At 45.4% G+C, this 15,654-nt stretch overlaps 1 protein-coding gene across 1 annotated transcript in view; it reads left to right on the forward strand.

The window, feature by feature from the left end:
- The first annotated feature begins 2,610 nt into the window (after positions 1-2,610).
- The window catches only part of GALNT17 (polypeptide N-acetylgalactosaminyltransferase 17), a 218,605-nt gene continuing 205,561 nt past the window's right edge, over positions 2,611-15,654 (forward strand). The window contains exon 1 of the mRNA XM_049803791.1: positions 2,611-3,262. Coding sequence (XP_049659748.1) covers positions 3,025-3,262 — 238 coding nt within the window. The 5' untranslated portion in view covers positions 2,611-3,024. The remainder of the gene's footprint in view (positions 3,263-15,654) is intronic.

Raw genomic sequence — 15,654 nt, forward strand, 5'->3', positions numbered from 1 at the left:
ACCCCTGAAAGGCAAATGCTGATTCATCTCAGGAGTTTTGCAAAGGTGAAGAACGTTCCTAGCTGCACCTCCTCCCTGTGAGGTCAGCAGCAGAAAACCTTTCTCCTCTGTAATAGAGATGTTTTGCAGCTGGGTTGGTGAACTTCCCAGGTGATGGCCGTTTGTTGTCAGCTAGCAGGGCTTCAAAGTCTGTACTTTTTTTAGTTCTACCATTTATATACAGAAAAGCACCAACAATGACAGATACCTGGGAAAGTTTTTGAAAGTAATCCTCCTGGATAGGGCAGGGAGGTAGTATGGCTAGCTGGTGAACACATGCACTCTTCATTTGTAGCACTCATACTATCTCCTACACCGAGTGTAAATTTTTTTTTTCCTACAGGTTTTTGGGCATGTTTATTTTGTCCCGGTGTGCTGTCCTCAGTGGGACCACGCAGTCTCACAGCAGCTGGGTGTCCTGTAACTATACACAGCACCACAGGGTCAAAATAAGGTGAGTTGTGGCTTTCTCCCTCCCTCCCTGTTTTCTTTGGGGACTTAATTCTATTCTTTTCTTGGGGGGAGGGGGGCAAAAATGCCCTCCTTGTCCTTCAGCAAGGAGCTGCTTCAAACTCTCACGTTGTCTTTTTTTTTTTCCCAAGATACTAAGATTTTTAAATTTTTTTGTTTGCATTATAGGGTCATATGTAATAGCCATGTGCCAAACTTCTTTAAATCTAGCTTTTTCCAACCACTGTTTTATAATTAAAACAGATCTTGCTGTTTCTGTGCAATGCAACAACACTGACTTCAGTGGGAGCACTGCACAATGAAGGAGTAGCAGGAATGGGTCTTTTTTTTATCGGAGACTGTTTAAAATAAGCAGCAGGTAGTTTTCTGTTTGCACAAACATTTCTGCTCCTGATAGTCTCAGGCCATGTGCCTTCCCTTTTTGGTAAACGAGTCTGCAAAGTTGTGTTGGGGTTTGTTTGTTTGTTTGGGTTTGTTTTGTTTTTATAATAAAGGGTGCTTTTATTGATAGAGAAAAAAAAAAATCTCAGTTGACAGCTCTGGAAGCAAAACTCTTCTGTTTATCACGTGCCCAAACACTTGAGAAGAACCCCCAAACCTGGAGGTGTTATGATAAGCTTCCCCTTGGTGCCAGCAAAAAGCTTTCATGGTTTTCAGGAATCTGTAAGGTAGTTGTAGCATGACGTCACCAAAATCATTCCCATCCCTACCCTCTTAAGAAGAACAACAAACCCGAGTGTGGATGATGGACTGACCGTGTTATTTTAGGGTCTGACTGTGAGTTATGTGCCCGTCTCTCCTCTTCAGGTTTCTGTCAGGGTCCTGGGTCTGAACATTGAAACCAGAAAGATTTCATTTGCAGCTAGTACTAAATTAAAACTCGAAATCCTTTAAAGCAATTTTAGGTTTGTTTCCGTGGCATTGTTTTTTGGTTTGTTTTTTTTTTTGGTTTTTTTTTTTTTTTTTTTAAATTATGGCTTGAAGGTGAGAGGGGATATTCTTACATCTTGAAAAGTGGCCTTGTAGGATACAATGACTCAACGCTGTCTGAATTTCTAATCCACGTTCATGTCATCTTTCTGAAAAGCAGGGTTAACTGTGGCAAACGGATAAAGCTCTAAATAAATTGGTCCTCTCAGATGAGGGTATTCAACGTTCTGGCACTAAAACACTGGACGTGAATTCTAGTTTATGATGTTTAACGCTACCTGATTTTAATGTTTGAAGCGTAGAAGGTGACAGCTCTAAAGCCAGTCCTTTGCGCTGACACAGAGTGTTTGGGGAGACACAGGAAAGCAGGGCGGCTTGCTTCGTTTGGGATCGACTGCCTGTGTAGAGAAAGCCCCGCTTCCAAGGGAGAGGATAAAGCCTTCATCCACGAAAGCCGGGGAGCGGAGTTGACGGAAGGACCACGCCATCAGCCTGGAGGGCGGCGAAACTTTCTGTGAAACGGGACGGCAAACGTGAGTTCTTCGCGACGATCCCTTTCCGAACATAACCGCCTTATGCCCAGGTGCGCCTTACAGCTGCCGCCTTACGGCGCTGGCAGCGGCTGGAACGGTGGATGCCCAGGGCACGCCGTCCGTCCCCCGCGGTCCCTGCCACGGCGGGGGGGGGGGGGGGGGGGGTGCGTGGGGGGGTGGGGGGCGCCGCTGCCCGGCTCGGCCCCGCCGCCCACGCGGCCGCTCAGCTCCCGACCACGCGGCGTTGAGCGTTTCTCGGCCCCGTGCCGGGCTGGGGCCTCCAGCCCGGGATTTCCCGGCAGCCGGGCCGCGGCGGGGCCGCTCTCCGCAGGCGCGGGCGGTGCGCGGAGCGGCGCTCGCCGCAGCCTGCCGGCCCTGCGCGCCCGCGGCGGGTCGTGGGGCGGGGGGGGGGGTGGATCCGCCGCGGTGACTTTCCCGCGTCGCCCGCCTCCCCGTGCCCCGAGAGGGGCGGGAGCTCCGCGCCGCTCCGCGCCCGCCCCCTCGCTCCCCGCCCCGCCGCGGTGCGGCGAGGCGGCGGCTCCGGCCGGGGCGGGGCGGCGGCGGCGGCGGCGGCGGCCGGCGGGGCATGCCCCGTCCGCGCAGCGCAGGAGCGGCCCCGCGCCCCCCCGCGCGGCCGGCGGAGGCAGGCGCGGCGGCGGCGGCGCTGCTGCTGCTGCTGCCGCAGGGCTCTCCGGCCCCGCGGCCGCCCCGGAGCCGAGGCGCGGGCGCCCTGCGCGGGGCATGAAGTTGCGCCGGCGGCAGCGCGGCGGCGGGCGGAGCGGGGCGGGCGGCCCCGGCGGCGTCTCCTCTGCGGGGCCGTAGCCCCGGGGCGGGCTCCGCCGCGCCTCGGCGAGCGGCGCTTCTCCTCGGCGGCGCCCCGCCGCGGCTCGTCCGGCGAAGCCCGGGGCCGGGCTGGGGCGCGCCGCAACCCGCGCAGCCCCCCGCGCCGTGCGGCGGCGTGGGATGTGCGCGCAGCGGCGGTCGGCTGCCGGCCCGCTCCCCTAGCCCCTGCAGACAGCGCGGCGGCTGGCGGTGCCCCTCGGGAAGTTTGATGGCTTCTTTGAGGAGAGTCAAAGTCCTGCTGGTGTTAAACTTGATCGCGGTGGCTGGCTTCGTCCTCTTCTTGGCCAAGTGCAGACCCATCACGGCCAAGAGCGGAGACACCTTCCATGACATCCATCCCAGGGCAGAAGTGGCCAACTTGACAGCCCACGGCGTCAGCTCCGTTCAGGATGCAGTGCTGAAGAGACTCTCTCTCCTGGAAGATATAGTCTACAGGCAGCTGAACGGTAGGAACAGTGCTCCGGCTCTTAATGCCGTGTGGGTATGTGGTCGCGGGCGGTGGTGAATCGGGGCAGAGAGCGTGTGCACGGCTTGCTTGAAGTTTGCGTGACAGAGCCATGCTCTCTCCTGTGTTATTGTGCAAATGGAGTCTCAACGGACCGAATCAATGCGGTATCTGGTTTCCAAGTTCAGATTGTGTTTAAAGCTCAGAGTACCTTGCGTAGGATGGGAGGAAATCGTAATAGTGCAATGGGGTCTTTCAGGTTTATAGTAGCGGTCAGGAAATTACAGTGTCATGATTTCTGCATCAAACGAGAAGGGTGTTTAGTTGGGTGAATACGGGTTGGAGCAGCACGCTGGGTGTTGATTGAGGGAATGGCTTTTACTACTACGGAGTTGGTTTTTTGGAAGGGAGTTTTTAAACGGCTAAAGTATGGTGCGTCATTTAAGTGCAGAAGGTCAGAAGGCAGAATGCACTTTATCTAATAAGTTAAGGAAACTATGCAGTATTTCCTATGGCTCAGCATTGACAGCTGCTAATTAAAATCTAAAGTAATGCTTCTCTCCATAGCTTAGCGAAGGGATTTCTATTAAAATCTCACCAGGTTCAGTAGTTCTGAGATGTAGAAGGAGTTTTAAAGATGCCGTGCGGGATAGAGAAACGTGCTGTAAAGATGTAAGAAATCTAGGTGAGGTATCCAATTAAAACACTGACAGTGGAAGCTAATTTTTTTTAAATTGTTCCCCGTAGATTCACAACTGGGAATGTAATCTCAATCAAGAGTCCCGTTTATTGCTTCCAATTTCTGTAGCGTTAATGACTGCAAGTTTTTGTGTGTCAGAATTAGCAGAGTTAATGTTTTTGCCAATGTCAGTGTGATTCCCTCTCTGAGTTTTGAATATGAAGCTAATGCACGATTCTGTGCCGTGTTGAACTGAAAGCTGGTGTGTGCTGTGTCTCCGTACTGAATCAGAGCTATTGCTGATTATACTTCTGCGCTGAGGATGTGAGGCAGGTGCAGGAATGCAACGTACCTTTCCTGGTGCGTGGTGTTTGTGCTTTGGGGAAGGCACTGTACAAAACGAGAAGAACACAGTTGAGTCGGACAGCGTTCTTTATATTGCTACTTTATACGCTTGCATGAAAACAGTGCTGTTGGGTGACAAACAAGGTGAAACAAAAGAATAACAAGGAATAAGGTAGAGAAAGCTGCATGTTATTTACAATCAAACTGTGAAACTGTCTGCTTCTGGATACTGGTAGGGCAGAAATCTCCAGGAAGATTTAGGTACTTGTTTCAAAAAGGGCAACAGCTGCAGTTCACGACAGGAGACCTCATACTAGGACCTTGGTGTTGGACAAGTAATCACGATGCCGTCTACCGTTCTTGCAAGCGCAGAGGGAGAGCTGAAATTCTAAGTTATACCCTTCTTCTGTGGAGATTAATGTCGGACTCCCTGCTCCATTGTGTTCTGGGGGCTGCTTCTGGAGCTAGCTGGTGCTTGTAACAGGAGCTGCGAGCGTAAGGATGGCTCTAAATATGCTGCCTTGTCTGTAGGCTGCTGTGGGCACTCAGAGTATGTTTGCAGTGTAGTACAGGCGTCTGCTTAGTGCTGAAGAGCAGTCGTGCACCTGAAGACCAAGGGAGGCAGAGAGGTAATAGATATGTTGCCTGTATCACAAACGTTTTCTTAGGGCAGGCAGAAAGCTGAGCACATAAATGTGACATCTTGTCTGGCCTCTGCATACTGGGTTGATTTATAGCAACACTGATAAGTCTGGCTAAAAAATAGCTCTGGCATAGTGGTTACGTAACTTTGGTCAAGTATATATTTGGTACATGTGATTTTTAGAAAAGTGTAATGTGCTTTGCTCTCTGAGTGAGGACTGTGTGTTGTGCTTCAGCAAGACATGGGTTCAGAGCAAGATGTGGGGGGGCCACATGAACCCCCATCACCACCCACTGGCATTAGAAGGGAACAGTCAAGTGTGCTGAGACAGTCCATAGGACTGAGGATGCAGAGGCAGCTGGACCGGCTTCTGTGCCAGGAGTTTTCTGTGCCTGAATTGGCGTTAATTCTGGGCACTTGAAGAATATCTAAAGCTGAAAATCTAGTGCCCGCCTGAAGTGTGCAAATATGAGCTCACTTCTTTTTTTTTTTTCTTCTTTTTTTTTCTTTTTTTTTCTTTTTTTTTTTTTCTTCTTTTAGGACAGGGAAGTTGCATGCTGGTGAGAAGTACCTAACAAAACCCACCATATGCTCCTAGATGAGCTCTCTGCAGAACATATCCACTGAGAGAATTCTCTTTCTGTTGCGTAAGGTTGTGTTTTGGTTTAAATCTGACCTGTGGTTTAGCACATACAAAATGTTAGAATACAGTATCCTATAACGTAGTATGTGGAAAGCCTGCACCTCAGGGAGCATCGGGAAGTGTTTGGCCAGAGAGAGAGAGAAACTAAAACACAGTTTGGGTGTAATCAGCTATGGATTTTTTTCTGCATTATAGGACTTGGCTGGATTTCAGTGAGAATTGAAGCCATCTTTAAAAAACTGACTCTCTTAAAAAGCTCCATTCTGTAAAGATCGAATGAGCAATCTGATCGTATCATTGCTATGTTTTTGCTTCTTGAATTGTGTAGTGTAAAGCATATCGGAAATAACAGCCCTCTGTGTTATGGCAACCCTCATTTTTTGTGTATGTATATTAATTTATTTCTGTAAATATTGGCCATGAAAACAAGCTAAACAACACTGCCTTGGGGTCTGGTAAAGGAAGGATTTTACACAATCATTCCTTTTGAATGACATTTCTCTGCAGTGTCATTCTGGAAATAATACCAGGCTCCCTCTTACTCTTCTCTGTGCAGGAAGAGCTGTCCCAAACGTGGCCCAACCTGCCTCCTACAATGACTCCTCGCTTTCCAGTGATGCATCTTGCTGGTCTTGTACTGTTCTCTAGCCACTGTTAGCTAGGGTTGCAGTCGCACAAAGCATCAACACTGGATGCTTGTTTCAGATGGTGGTTGAAAGAGTGCCTTGGGGATGCTGAATGGGATCGGGGAGTCATCACAGCAAACAGTGGCCTTGCTTAGTTTTCTCCTTGTTGTAATTCATGTGAGAAGACTTGGGTTTGTCCACATTTGTCTGGTTGGTCTTCTTTTGGCCTAAACCTGATAGAGAACTGTACATGTGCTTTGTTCTTTCTAAAAGTTTATTGTTGCTCCTTAGTTCATTGCAGTTCAAAGTCTTGTGGGTTTTACTTTTTGCTTTTCTGTTGCTTTTTGCTGTCTCTAATTGGATGGCTCCCATGGTTGCAAAGAAGTACAAGGGTGCCCTTTGAAATGCAGGGTTTTCTATGTGCATGCACTTACCTGAGAATTCAGAGGATTTTTAATTTCTGTAGTCACTTTTATGGATGGAATTTTCTTGTTCAGCAGATGTTCAGAGAAAGCTAATGAAGGTCAGGAAGGAATGTGTGCATTTTACTTCAGGTATTAACTACAGCTTGTGTTTTTGATCCAAACCTAATTTTTTGTGTGCTGACATTTACATAAGCAAAAATTGTGGTCCAGATTATCTCCAACTTTATGGAGATTCAAACAAATGAACTTTTCAGTTGGGTTCTATGTTTACAAAGAGAGTTTTAGTGCTTATGTGACAAACTAGTTAGCTAGTGAGGAGCTGGAGTGAATAGAGACTCAGAAGAGAGCATTTGGCTTTTGTGGCAACGACGTGCTTCCTGGAGAGTGCTGGGCAAACTCACCTACTCCTGTTCCTCTGGGGCTAATGTAGAAACCCATTAACAACCATGAGGAATTTGAGAAATGGTGCATTTATAGGATCCTGAGACGGGAAAGGCGAGTCAACTTTTTCAAATCAAAGCGGCATCTAGGATAAGCGACGTGACTTGAGGAAAGCTGCAGTTTGCATCATGAAAGATACTGCTCATCCTGAGACTCCTCTCAATGGAATAGGTCCCGTGTCCGTTGCATGGTGAGATAATGCTCATCTCCCCTGCTACAAGCAGTGGTGTTGGGGGAATTACCCAGTAGCTTTTGTCTGGCTTGTGTTTCTTCTCCCTTGAGTTCTTGCATTAGTCTCCTTCACCTCCCTTTGTCCTACTGAAGGTGTGCTCGATCCCACCCTGGGCGTGGGAAAAGGAAATGTTCACAGCGGTGCAATGTGCATTCACCCCCCCTCCCCAGAAGGAGAGAGGATGAGGCTGGTGCACGCCCACAGCAGTGCCTGTCCTAAGTGGGAGAAGTGTTGAGAAGTTTGACGTCTGCTGCTGAGTCACTGAGAGGCTGGTGGGATGTATAGGGTCCGTAAGCAGGTTTCCTTGCATGTGCAGAGCACTGAGGCTGCACCGATGTGGAGTATTCATCCCAGGTAGGAGGAAAGAGCCTGGATCCAATTTTGTGTGTTGGTTTTTGTCCCTGTCCTTCTGCGTCTGTTCCTGCCCAAAAGTGGGCAGTCCCCTTTTCTAAACCCTGTTCGCCAAAAGCTCTTGAAATCAATATAATATATAAATAGTTTAGTCATTAAATAGTGTTGCTAGTTTGAGAATAAGAAGCACAGGAGGGCAAGTACTCTAAATAAACCCTTGGTTTACATATGGGGAAGCCATCATCCCCATCTACCATAGCTGAGCGTCTTGAACAAATACAAGTTCTGTTGGTCACCGGTGAACCAGGGAACCTTCCACCCAGCGACGTCTCAGGTGTGCTGGGCTAAGCACCTGCGTTGTCTACTTGTGCGTGTTCAGCAGAGGTCTGGGTCTTGTATTAAAGCCTCTGAGGAGCATGAAGGCTATAAACTCCCTCTCTACTGCTTTTTTGGTTGATACACAACAACAGCTGAATCAAGTAAGCGCTCAGCTGCCTGAAAGCCAATGAGACAGGAATGGTGTGGTGTCTTTCTGCATAGTGTGAAAAAAATGTACAAGAATTCTTTACTTCAAGCTAAATATTAGTAAGACAGAAAACACTGTGAAAGGGCACTGCTGACTCATCCTAAGCTCTTCTTTTAGATTTTATTTTTTAAACTCACAACTGATTATGTGTAAGATCAGGGAGAATAAAAGCTATTTGCAAATTGTTGCAAATGAGAGGCCAGCGAGTAAGAACTGCAGAAGTGAAGCTGGCCAGTCAAAATGGGTGAGCAGAGAGGGTTTTTCCCCTCATGCTGAAGAAGTGCACAGAGAGTGAACTGCTGCTTTACCAAATGTTAAAAGTTGAAGAGGAACTTTAAATTCCTTGGTGGTTAAATAAGCCTATGTTCATTTTTTAAACAAGCTAGCATCTGTGCTTTTGCACATGGAATTATTTGCACATGCTGACATGAACAAGTGCATGCCAGCAGCCTCCTGCATACAGATTGTGCTCTCGTCTGCTTATCCAATTAGGAAATTAACTTTGTGAGGCTTGCATATGGACATTGAGGCCAATAGTGAAACGCAGCCTTTTGCATGGTCTTGGTATCCCCCTTGTAAAGGGGCGCTTAATTAACTTAAAACACTTTAGAGATATGTGGATTTACTTCCCATAAGGATAAGATAATGCTTATCTTCTCTAACACTTATCAGCCGCAAAGTACATTACAAACTTAGCTAACTACTGAGTATAAAAATTACATATGTAAATAAGGCAGATTAAAAGCAGTTCTATCAGCCATTTAGTAGTATGTAATAGCGTTACACCCACAGGCTAGTGATATTAAGATTTTAACAGGTAGGTAATATGTTAACTAAAATGCTAAGATATTCTCTGATTAAGGTAAACAACTAAATGTAAATAATTGAGAGTAGGAAAATGCTGTTTATAGGGAGAAGGGTCCAAACTTTAATCATGTTAATGAAGTAAAATAGCTCTTTTTATGAGTACAACCTTGCTGGGTGAAATCCTTTGATATAAGAAATGATGACGTGGAGATCAAGTGATACGCTATGGGGATGTGACTGCTGCATTAACTGATGGTTATCACACAGGATCTGAGATGCTATTTCCCTGTCTGCCCCACTACCATGATATTTCTGAAGCAGAAACTAACTGTATTATTTTGTACAGCCTTATATGGCAACTTGATAAAAATGGCAGCTTTAATATTTTTAATATACCTAGCAGATCTGGTGGTTGTATTCCCCACTAGGAATAATATAAATTACCCAGATTCAGTACATGCTTTTAGAAGTTCTCAGTCTAAACTTACTAACTGCAGGAGAGTGGTCTGCATAGGCTCGAGACACCTGAGAGCTGCTGTCTGTAAATTATTCTTATCAGGTTGATGGAAATTGGGTCTGATACTGATCAAAGAATGAATAAAAGAAACACTTCTTAGAGAAATAATAGAGTTAAAAGATGAGGCTTCAGATAGTCATTTAGGAAGCATCTGGAAGCTTAGACGTTAATGTGACATTTAGTTTACAGCCCAGCTGACTAGGAACTGATAGATGATTTTTGTTTTCGATAGTTGTTTGGCATCATCATCCGAATATTCACTGTCATTGGCAATGAATGAGTAATAAGCCACTAACACATTTATCATGCAGAGACAACACAGGATTCATGAGATGCAACAGCAATGACTGGAAAATAGTGACAACGTTGGTATTTTATTCTTGCATATTAATTCAGGTCTGCCTGAATTAAACAGAACCTTACCTCAATGGTAAAATTTACAAAGGTATGTTAGGTTTATGCTGTCAAATTAGTTAGGCAGCTTTTAGGAATATTTTCCTAAGGACACCAAAAAAAAAAGAAAAGGTACTGTAGTTATGTGAATTACAGTATTAATTCCAAGCCTCAGTCCGGATCAGTAGCATGCTATTGTGTCTCTAGTAAGAGACATTTGGAACTGGATGCATTTGGCAAAACATGGGCATCTAGTGACATTTCAGCGCCTGAAGGCATCCTGCCTGGCTTCCAGCTGCCGCTCCAGAAGGGCACGACTCGGCGTCAGTGGAGTGTCACATCTGCTGGGCTTGCGCAGCATCTTGGATACCCCGAGGCCTTCGGATGGCAGCAGGCATTGCTGAGATAGCAGAGTCCCATGCTTGCCCTCTTGGAGATCTTCTGCTTTGATCGGGGAGGACAGATGGATGAAGTTGGCTTTAGGCATGTGCCGTCAATGTGCTTGGATTTTGGGGACTCCTTCTGGTCTACTCTTGGCCACCATCTTCCCTCATTACTTCTCTCCTGGCAGAAAGCACATGCATTTCTAATAAGAAAATGCTGTATGCAGCCTTTGAGCAAATCTACCTGTTAATAAGGCATAGCACAAAAGAAAGCAGAAATAAGCCTTCTCAGGTAATTAAAAAGGTTTTACTCATTTTGTGATTTATGCCACTAATCTTTATCTAAAACTGAACAATCTGGCCCAGATGTTATGATGGGCTGGCAGGCTGCCAGTTCCCAGCTCCTGCAGATATGCCTGGATCATGGGGTAGGTGAGGACATTCTGCGTGTTGAAATATTAAACTTAGAAGGGAGTCTGTTGGTTTTTTTTGGTAAGATGACCTTATCGAAGTCTGCAAAGGGCCGTTCAAACTGAATACACATAGTATTGACCCTACCGTGAGTCAACAGCAGTGATTCAACTTCAGTAATGTATCCTAGTGGTACAATATTATTTTTCCTAAACAGTTTGGGGAGTACTAGCAACTGTATTTTCTAGCCCCCAATCCCTGTGGTCAAATTTCTTCAAGAAATTGTTGAATGCTTTACATCTTATTGCTACAAGCGTAGCTAGTTCTGCCTATAAATCTAATAGCTATCGACCTATGTTCTGACAGTCACTGATGGTTATCTAAAAATAATGCGGTAATGATGCAATGAGAGTCCTATGTAAAACATTACGTGCAAGGAGAGTGCTGTGCTGAGCCTTGCTCTGCTGTCATTGAGCAGTTACACACTGTGCTTTTGGTGCAGTCTTAGGGCTTTTTGATGCTTGTATCAGTGAGGAGATGCAAAGTTATCTGAAAAAGAAAGACAATTCCCTAAAATCAGGAGTGAGTTGGATAAAAATGACAGTTTGCCTTTTCCCTTTTAAAAACCTGATGATCTGTGCTCGCATGCCTCTCGCTGTGTAATGAGTACCAGTTCCTATGATACTGCCCTCCCAGGGATTCGCTCCCTGTGATGCACTCTGATCCCACAGACAGCAATGCTAAAGGCTATCTGCTATTTTACAGCACTTGTTCAGTCTTGGAACAGGAAATACCTACAGCTTCACAGGATCTGTAATAAGGGCGTAATATGATAACTCTTGGTAAATGGATTTTTTTAAAATAGGGATCTTCCTAGGTTGTCCGACCCAGGCTGTTGTGTAAGAGCACCACTCTTCCTGCTGTTAGGGAAAATGAAAGATCTTAAAAGCTGGGGCTGTGTCATGCACAGTAAATCAATACTTGCTGCACAGCTGGCATGCCTTGTTGCACCTGATTACTTAATTTTAGCACAGTAAAGCCAACTGTGTGATGTGTCAGCATTTGATGCCGAGGAAGGAAGGGGAATCCTTCGTCCCTCTTAGTAACCTCAGCTTATGTGCAAGTGGAAGTGTCTTGTGTTCCTTCCCGTGGTTTGTAGTGTGGTTGCCCAGCACTAGCACTTCTCTGGGGTCTGGTAGGTAAAGACTCTGGGTGGGAAGGTGGAAGAGCTGGGCTCTGGGCTCTGCTGGGTGCCACCCTTGGGCCCTTGAGCATCCTTAGTCTCCCTGAATCTGTTCCCCAGCACCTGAATGGGATACAGTATTTTCTTTTCTCCCATCTCCTCTACGTAACAGTAGGGCCTTTTCTGTGTTTGTGGGCAATGGAAATCCAAATTGCTTTTCCTTGGCATGTCTAAGTGCTGCTGAGGTACAAAAAGCGGAAAACCATTACAAGAGAAAAATAAACAGTGTATTAACAGACACCAGCAGTGCCTGGGCTGAGTTATTTTGGGTGTTTCCTCAAGCTTCAGAGAGCATGAGAGAGTCAAGCAAGGTCTCTTACCTGATGGTCATCAGAATTTATTTAACCTTTGTTATAATCTTTGTTTGCTTGTGTAGTATTTTGGGCAGTGTAATGGCCTGCCGTGGTTGTGCTTGTTCTCAGACCATAAAGATGAAGCAAGAAGGCTAATTTTAAAATGAAACAATTAGAATTTCTTTCTGGGTCTTTGTCTACATTACACTTTAAATCATGAGAGCACTCATGTTTGTGCCAAATTACTACAAATCTTCCAAAGCAATTGCTTGATCATACTCTAAAAACACAAAACAAAGGAGAAAAACAAAAGTTAAAAGCCATTTAATGATGTTTTAAAGCTTGCTTATATTCCATTATTGGGTTTAAAATAATTTTTGCTGACCTTTGTGTTTTTAGAGTGTACCAGCTTTAGTGAAGTGCACTGGAACATTGAATGCTTTAAATAGGTTGGAACATAAAAACCCTATTCTGCTAAATTTTATCTCAGTTTTTCATATTTGCGCTGACAAGACAATAACTATTACACTTGTCTAAACCTGTAGTCAAGGCTGGGGCCATGTTGTGCTTTGCCCTTTGCTAAGTGTAGACCAAATGCCATCACGTGGAATTTCAGTTTGCTTGAAGTTGTTACTCATGTAATCAGGATGGACTGGTGCCACCATTAAGGGCACCAGGCATTCAGTAAGAAAGGATTAGGTCTCAGTTCTTCCTCCAACAAGTTGTGATGGTGGGCAAGTCACTTAGAATAATATTAGAAAACGCATATGAGTTGGAGATTCAAGTTCCCTATGTATTACTGAATGAATGTCTCAAGGACAGAAAGAGGTGAAGAGGTTTATATGTGGGAGATGGTACGAGAACATAGAAAAACATGTTTTGGTGATTTGAAGTTACTTGGAACTGGCATCAAAGAGGTAGGAACTGAAAAAGTGAGACAGGAGAGATGTTTGACTTGCTTCTTATTCCTTACCATAACAAATGACTGGAATGTAGCCTAAGTGATCACCACTCACATTATGACCCTGCCCAGTGGCCCTCGCTGGTTCACATCCTGTATATTTGGTGCTATAAACCAGTGAGAAACAGGCCATTCCCAAACAGCTTATCATTAGCGAGATAAATCATGCAACAGAATGAGGCAGAAGATGGGGGAAGAATTAGACCTAATATTGTGTTAATTCCCTGTGGCTTTTGGATTTAAAACTCATGTTAATTTAAATCCATATTAATTATATGTTGACTAGGTCGAAGGGGAGATGTGTAAGAAAATGAAATAATAGAGCAGGAAGATGGGCAAGTGAAGCTGGTGTGGGAGGGAGGGAGGGAGGAAGGAAGGACTGCAGTAATGGTGAGAGCAGAAGGCAGGGGTGAGGTTTCATCCAGGAGCAACGTGCTGAGCCAAGTCGATGCAGCTGAAGGGTCTCTGTGGGCTGTGAGGGCTGGGGAGGGGGCAGGCAGCAGCTCCTGTCTGTGTACTTCCTCAGGATTTCTGCCTCCAGAAGCTTTACTTGCCTCTGTAAGTTATGGGGGACAGCTTTAACATTTGGTTCAAAATCAGGAAAATATCCACCATACATGAATTCATACAGAGACACGCAGTGGGACTCTGGTTGTGGGAACGTGGGGGAACCAGAAGTCGCAATTTGGAGGAGCAGATGCTGGTGGTGGGGCAGGTGCTTTTTGGATAAAGCTGATTTGATTGACCATGTGCAATGCCCAGTGGGACAGAGCTGGATTTTAAGTTCTGCAGGTGGAGGTCAGAAACAAAACTGCAGTATCTGGAGAAATAAATGAATAATTGGGCCAGGGATGGGTGAGCTGCTTTGTCCAGTGTGAAGGGGGACCGTTGAAACATGGTGCTGTTTGATTAGTGCTTGCAGTGTGAAGGGACAGTATGACAGCTGGATCATGCAGATGATTTATGGGCATGCAAGCAGCTTTCATTTAGAAATCTGCCCCTGTCAGGAGTGTCTAAAGGTAGTTACTGGCTTTTACAATGTCTTACATGGAAGGTGTTACTGGGGTCAGGTCATATTGACTTCAGTTGTCTTTGGATCAAGCACTGAATCAATAAGTGACTTTCTGCAGGAGTTTAATAGCTGTTCTGCACAGACATAAAAGGGGTTAGACAGTAAAATGGGATCTTACACTTTTATCAGTCTCTTCTTAGGAAGTTGCTCAACTTCCAGATACTAATTAATGCTATGATCCTTCCACAAATTTTCCTCCCTAGTGATGCTGTCTGTTTGATCCTGTAGAACAGCATCAGACCTTGCAAATTAGAATGGTCTGCTAGGCTGCAATCGGAAAAGAGGCAATGAACGGAAAGGAATAAAACTTAGACATCAGTCCCAATTTGAGGCAGCCCGTGTAATTTATTCTTGTTGTGCAGCTCTTTGGAAAATCCTGGAATTCCCTTGAATGTTGAGCTCTGATTGTAATTACTGGAACTGCATATCCAGAAATATCCAGCTCCAACTGGAGTTGGATATCCAAAGAAAGTGATTCACTCCAAAGCTGCAGACCCAGATGTGGACAACTCTGGTAGCATCTTATTCTGAGGCTGCCCAGCCTTTTCCATCACAAGAAACTGCTTTAATTTCTTCATAATTTTTCCATTTAGGCTGAGATGGTCAGATATTGTAAAGATCATGTTTATCTTTAATTCCAGCAAACTGGTCCAGATGTTTTTTGGAAGTGACATATGAGAAAAACATGTACCATTGTTCCCATGGAGGGACAAAAGCTTGTACAAAGGGAAAAGGGAGTCAAGGGAGTGAACTGGCAGCTCCACAAAAAATGGGGCTGAGAATCCACAGGTGCAGAGAAGGGGCCAGATGAGGAGGCTGATGTGGGTGGGCAACATGGGAACTGGTGGGGAGAGGGGGCATGGGACAAGGTGTCCAGGCAGGGAGCCGTGGCCCCAGGGAGTGGGGGTCCTGGGAGCATCTCTGTTTTGCTACAGGAATGTTTGAATGCAGCACAGTTGCTCGGTGGTTTTGTTACCAGTAGTGGAAAAATGGTTGTCTGCAGAAAAAGTGTTATTTTCAACATTATATAAATGAAGTATAACTAAAAAGATGGGTTACTTCCAGAAACCTTAATGCCAAATGTGGTTCTTGGGTATTTTTGCTGGTTTGATGATCAAAGTGTTAGCCTTGTAGAGCATTCAGAAGATGTGTGGGTATAAAGCCAGGGCAGGTATTATTAGCTGTGTAAAGTAAAACAGTACAGTCAGTGTGGAAAAATTACGGGTTTTGTGCTGAAGCAGATATTTAACCTTTGTTTTTACAACTCCAGAAATGAAGCAGTTTGTTTCTTAATGTAGGCTTAATGCTCAAAGTGTATGCTGACTGGATTTTCACATCTGAACGTATGAAATGCTGGGCTATTAAAATCTGTTTTAACGATCTCTTTTCGTATAACTCCTAA

The sequence above is a fragment of the Accipiter gentilis genome, chromosome 6, assembly GCF_929443795.1.
Source record: "Accipiter gentilis chromosome 6, bAccGen1.1, whole genome shotgun sequence".
Lineage (NCBI taxonomy): Eukaryota > Metazoa > Chordata > Aves > Accipitriformes > Accipitridae > Astur > Astur gentilis.